This window comes from Centropristis striata, chromosome 6, assembly GCF_030273125.1.
Source record: "Centropristis striata isolate RG_2023a ecotype Rhode Island chromosome 6, C.striata_1.0, whole genome shotgun sequence".
Lineage (NCBI taxonomy): Eukaryota > Metazoa > Chordata > Actinopteri > Perciformes > Serranidae > Centropristis > Centropristis striata.
The window spans coordinates 26,335,186-26,340,817 of NC_081522.1; the positions used below are offsets into that span (position 1 = coordinate 26,335,186).

A 5,632-nucleotide genomic window follows, 5' to 3' on the forward strand; every position below is an offset into this window, starting at 1 on the left:
CAACATATCTTTGTTGAATGTAGTCTGTGAATGTTCCTGTGTTGGTAAATGTTGTGCTAGAGATTAGGTAAATCACACTGTTGAGTAGGGCTCATGAGTTATGACAAATACATGTAAAAATGTGAAGAGTTGCAAGTAAAGTTAATCATGACAATGAGGGATTTGGGTGAGCATAGTCTTGTGAGCTTCACCATGTCAGGCTCCTGTCCAGCATGCCAGAGGTGAGGGAAACCTCAGGGCAAGCTTGGGGACAGCAGCAGCATGCAGGACAGCTGGATCCACCCAGGTGGTAAAATCACAAGTTTTAGTGTGTTTATGTGTCTTAGTAGATTGTTTCCTTATCCCGTTGTTGTCTTTTTGTTGTCTCTTCTCCCTTTAACCTGTCCATCCAACCTGCCCAATCTCTGTACTGGTGACTTTTTGTTTTATCTTACAGCTCATTTAATATAACTCTAGACTAAAACCTGCATCTCTACATATGTTATTAATATTAATATTTTCATGATCATAACTATCTGAGAACAAGTCACAGACACATGGCAGAGTAAAATACTGTAACATGTACAAACAACATATATGATCCCTTATTCATTTGAGACATTCAAATTTCAAAAACATTGGAAAACTCAGATATGTATTATTCTTGTCATTACTCGTTTTTTGAATAGCCTATGGAGTCACATTATTCGGCATGGTGTACCATCTTGAGAAAAACATTTGTTTTGTACATGTCACACACAAAAAACTTTGAGTTTGTAGTGTAAAGCATTTACTTTAAATTATTACTGGCTTTCCACCAACACCACAGATTTGGAGGATGGCTCATACATCTTGAACAACAATATTGGTCTCGTCATTTCATTCATGATAATCATTTGGCTTTGGAGAGACTTTCCCTCCTCACTAGTGGTTGCTATGTTACTGCTGATCTGTGAATTAAAGATTTAGTTAACACATGTTGCAAAACAACAAATTAACAGTATGCATCAAATCCTACTTAAAGAGAAACACTGCATATTCTTAATTTAGTTTTAATTAGAAACACATATTTTGTTGAAAATATAATATATAATACATATACATATATAATAATATGTATCTATGAAGTAATAAGTGTGCAGATTTTTGCCTTGGCTGGGACAACTGGGTGGCAAAGTGAGCCTCTCCACTGACAGCAAAGATTGTACACGAGGATCGGTCTGATGGTCTGGTCTCTGATTCCATAGATGAGAGAACTTAGACATCTTGGTAAAATGAAAATAAACACATAAAGAAATACTTGTATTTGCAAAAATGCTAGCCTGTCTAAGACTTTATAGATAGCCATAAGCAGTGGGTCGTGTATTGTTGAAGACAGACTGAGGCCCAGCTGTACCAGATGTAACAGCAGTGTGTTACGAGCCTTTTGGGTTGAAGCTTTGTCTGTGGAGGCTGACCTGGCTGCTATTATCACACCAATATAAGAGGAAGTCACAACCACACCAGCTGAAACAAACAGAAAATAAGTAAAGGCTTCATCATAAACACCAGACATTGGGCCAAGCAACATATATTCTGTAGAACAAAAAAAATTCATCTGCAGGCTCTCCAGGTCTTCAAATGGAAACTCTAATAGTAAAATAACTGCTGTGAGAACATTTAGTGAACTGATGGTCCAAACCACAACGATAGCTAATTCTGTGTTTCTGATGGTGACGATGGTAGAGTGCCTCAGTGGGTAGCACACAGCCACAAATCTCTCCAGAGACATTGCCACCAGTGTGAGAGGAGAGATTACAGTTGTAAGATAGGCAAGCATAGTGAGAACACCACATACAGGATATGTCAACCTTATACTACAAGCAGCCAGTATGTATAATAATTGACTCAGAGCCATCTGTACAGTGTCTGCAAAAAGGAGGTTAAACAGAAGAATATAACGGGATGTCTCAAGAAACACAGTTTTACTCTTCAAGGTGAATAACATGGTCCCATTAACGAAGAGAAACACACAGCATGACACTGTAGTTACAATGGAAAACAACTGTAATGCAAGCACCCCCTGATACTGCAGTCCAACAGTGTTGTTGGTCTGACTCTGATTTGCATATGACATCTTCCAGAAAAAAATGTATACATCAAAAATATTTGCCTGTTAATGTCATTGGAGCATGAAAGCACTGTTCAATTTCTGTTCCTATAACAGTTAAGATTCATCGTCCCATCCATCCATCTGAAGGGTGTCTGGTTAATTCAAAAGCAAAATGCAAAAAGTTATCACAGGTGATCGGTTAGAGGCAGTGTCTGTTTAAATGCTGGCAGCACTTGTCTGCAGGTTCATGTGACAACATCACATTTAAGCATGAGAAACACATCAGTAACTGGTGATGTAATGTGTCTCCTCCTCTACCATTATTGTTTTAATTCCATAGTGGTTGCAGTAGTGAACGGCTGGTGAAGCCGTGGTATCGAGGTCCCTCCAAAAAACCTGCTTGACCAATCAGAGGTCAACAACAGCTGTCAAACATGATGTTACAACCCCGTTTTATAGCACTATAAAACTTGCATCAAAAAATGTATGAAATATGAAGACTGTGTGATTTTAAAAATCTAGCTATTTTATGTTGTAACGACTGTTTCTCTGATGCCAGGTGGCTTTGGCCATCTTGCCCCCCACTCTCTTCCTCTCTTGTACCTCTACACTGTAAATAATCTTAGATTAGACTGTGATTATATCTATACTCTACAGATTGTGTGGTTTGTTTGCTTTACTTGGTTTATTTAGAATAAATAACTTTTTGGAATATACACACAGTCCATTTAATGTTGTACTCTGTGAACAATGTGTTAGCCCCTTCTATGAATAGAATTCCAAACTCCTTCAACCATTACGAAATATTCATTCATTCATTTATTTTGTGTGCTTGCTTGCAAAAGCACACTAACTACTATTCACCGGGACTATTTTTATTTTGTGTGCTTGCTTGCAAAAGCACACTAACTATTATTCCGTGGGCTTATTTTGTGTGCTTGCTTGCAAAAGCACACTAACTACTATTCACCGGGCTTATTCTACTTCTTTTTATTATTCTTCCGTTTCTTCCGTGTTGTTTTTCGGTCGACTACTCCTCCCAGAGTTTTGGCCCCACATACACAAAAAAGGTATCAAACCGACCGGCTCGCCCATGACAAGTGTGCTATGACTTTTCTAAGGGTTTCGACAAACGGTTTTCAAATTATTGGGCAAAAACACGTCAAAAAATCCCCCCAATGTAACCCTATGGAGAGTCTAGAGTGGAGAAGTCATCAAACAGAGTGTAGAGGGAGAGAAAGAATTGTCAAAAAATAAATTTGAAAACTGCGCTCCAGGCCGCAAATTTCACTCTACAGAAATAATTTATACATAGAAACGTAGGAAAATTTGTCCTCTCACTCACAATCCTCTGGTAAAGCTGTCAGAGTTATAGTTTGGGCGCAGGATGCACAGATGCACAAACAAAATGCACCAACTGCCGCATCGGCTCCCATATTAAAAATGAAGGAAGATTTCTCAAAAAAAAAATTTAACAGTTTTTTAAAATCGCTCTAACAAAGCTATTTTTTCATTTTTCTTAAAAAAAACATATGTAGATGTTCAGGAAGAACTCAGGACGCTCAAAGTGAAGTCGGATCAATGATAGCTATTATGGATTTGCCGAAAATGCTTTCTGTTCGAGGCCAGAATTTCAAGTTTGTCGACCTCTGTCTGCTCACTTTGATGGAACTGTCTCCATCGTCAGTTAATTTCAGTTGATTGCTCTGCTCTGATTGGTCGACTCCACCTGGCCACGTGGTTGCTTAGCTACCAAAGCCCCCCCCTCCTCCAACACAGACATTCTAACTGATAACTGTCAGTTTACTCTAAGTAAACAGACATGGCTTTCTTCATAAAACACGAGACCTTATAACTTGACCATACATTGTCCAATCTGCCTCAAACTTGTCATGCATGATGATGGTTCATCACTTTTCAGTTCTACATAACAATAATTCATAAATTCCCGCCCTTTTTATTAGCCACACCCCCTTTTACTAACTAATGAACCGTTTGTCCTAGAAACTTGTATAAGATGTCAGATTACTCAGCATAGAGTCCGTTTAACTGGTGATTGATAACCCCGCCCCTTTTGATAAGCCACGCCCATTTTACTAACTAGTGAACCGTTTGTCCTAGAGACTTGTATGAGGTGTGAGTGTACTCAGCAGAAAGTCCCTGTTTAATCCGTGCCCCTTTTGATAAGCCACGAAAGTCACGGTCCAGAGGCAAGCACACAATCAAAATTTCTTTAGGAATTTTCTAGTTTTGTGTGCTTGCTTGCAAAAGCACACTAACTACTATTCACCGGGCTTATTCTACTTCTTTTTATTATTCTTCCGTTTCTTCCGTGTTGTTTTTCGGTCGACTACTCCTCCCAGAGTTGTGGCCCCACATACACGAAAAAGGTATCAAACCGACCGGCTCGCCCATGACAAGTGTGCTATGACTTTTCTAAGGGTTTCGACAAACGGTTTTCAAATTATTGGGCATAAACACGTCAAAAAATCCCCCCAATGTAACCCTATGGAGAGTCCAGAGTGGTGATGTCACCTAACAGAGTGTAGAGGGAGAGAAAGAATTGTCAAAAAATACATTTGAAAACTGCGCTCCAGGCCGCAAATTTCACTCTACAGAAATAATTTATACATAGAAATGTAGGAAAATTTGTCCTCTCACTCACAATCCTCTGGTAAAGCTGTCAGAGTTATAGTTTGGGCGTGAGATGCAGAGATGCACCACCAAAACCCAAAAACAGCCTCATTGGCTCCCATATTAAAAACGCAGGATGATATCTCAAAAAAGGAGATGTAAGAGTTTTTTGAATTCGCTCTAACAAAGCTATTTTTTCATTTTTCTTAAAAAAAAAAATATGTAGACGTTGAGGAAGAACTCAGGACGCTCAAAGTGAAGTCGGATCAATGATAGGTATTATGGTTTTGCCAAAAATGCTTTCTGTTCGAGGCCAGAATTTTCAGTTTGTCCACCTCTGTCTGTGGAACTTTCTCCAACAGCAGTTAATTTCAGTTGATTGCTCTGCTCTTATTGGTCGACTCCACCTGGCCACGTGGTTGCTTAGCTACCAAAGCCCCCCCCCCCCCCCCTCCCTCCTCCAACACAGACATTCTAACTGATAACTGTCAGTTTACTCTAAGTGAACAGACTTCATAAAACATGAGACCTTATAATTTGACCATACATTGTCCAATCTTCCTCAAACTTGCCAAGCATAATGATGGTTCATCACTGACCACTTATACATAACAATGTTTCATAAATTCCCGCCCTTTTTGATTAGCCACGCCCCCTTTCATAACTAATGAACCGTTTGTCCTAGATACTTGTATGAGGTGTCTGTGAACTCAGGACAGAGTCCCTGTTTAACTGCTGATTCAAGCCACGCCCCCTTTGAGTGACCACGCCCCCTTTTACTAACTTGTGAACCGTTTGTCCTACAGACTTGTATGAGGTGTCTGTGAACTCAGGACAGAGTCCCAGTTTGACTGTTGATTTGAGCCACGAGAATGATGATCCAGAGGCAAGCACACAATCAAAATTTCTTTAGAAATTTTCTAGTTT

General features: G+C 39.5%; 1 protein-coding gene across 1 annotated transcript; it reads right to left on the bottom strand.

Annotated features, from left to right (window-relative positions):
• Positions 1 to 1,099: 1,099 nt before the first annotated feature.
• LOC131973040 (odorant receptor 131-2-like) lies at positions 1,100 to 2,095 on the bottom strand. Its single transcript, XM_059334883.1, has one exon. The coding sequence runs from the start codon at positions 2,093 to 2,095 to the stop codon at positions 1,100 to 1,102; it is 996 nt and encodes a 331-aa protein (XP_059190866.1).
• Between the last annotated feature and the right edge of the window lie 3,537 nt (positions 2,096 to 5,632).

Coding starts and splice junctions, on each gene's coding strand:
- LOC131973040 (XM_059334883.1), bottom strand. CDS start 2,095: ATGTCATATGCAAATCAGAGTCAGACCAACAACACTGTTGGACTGCAG.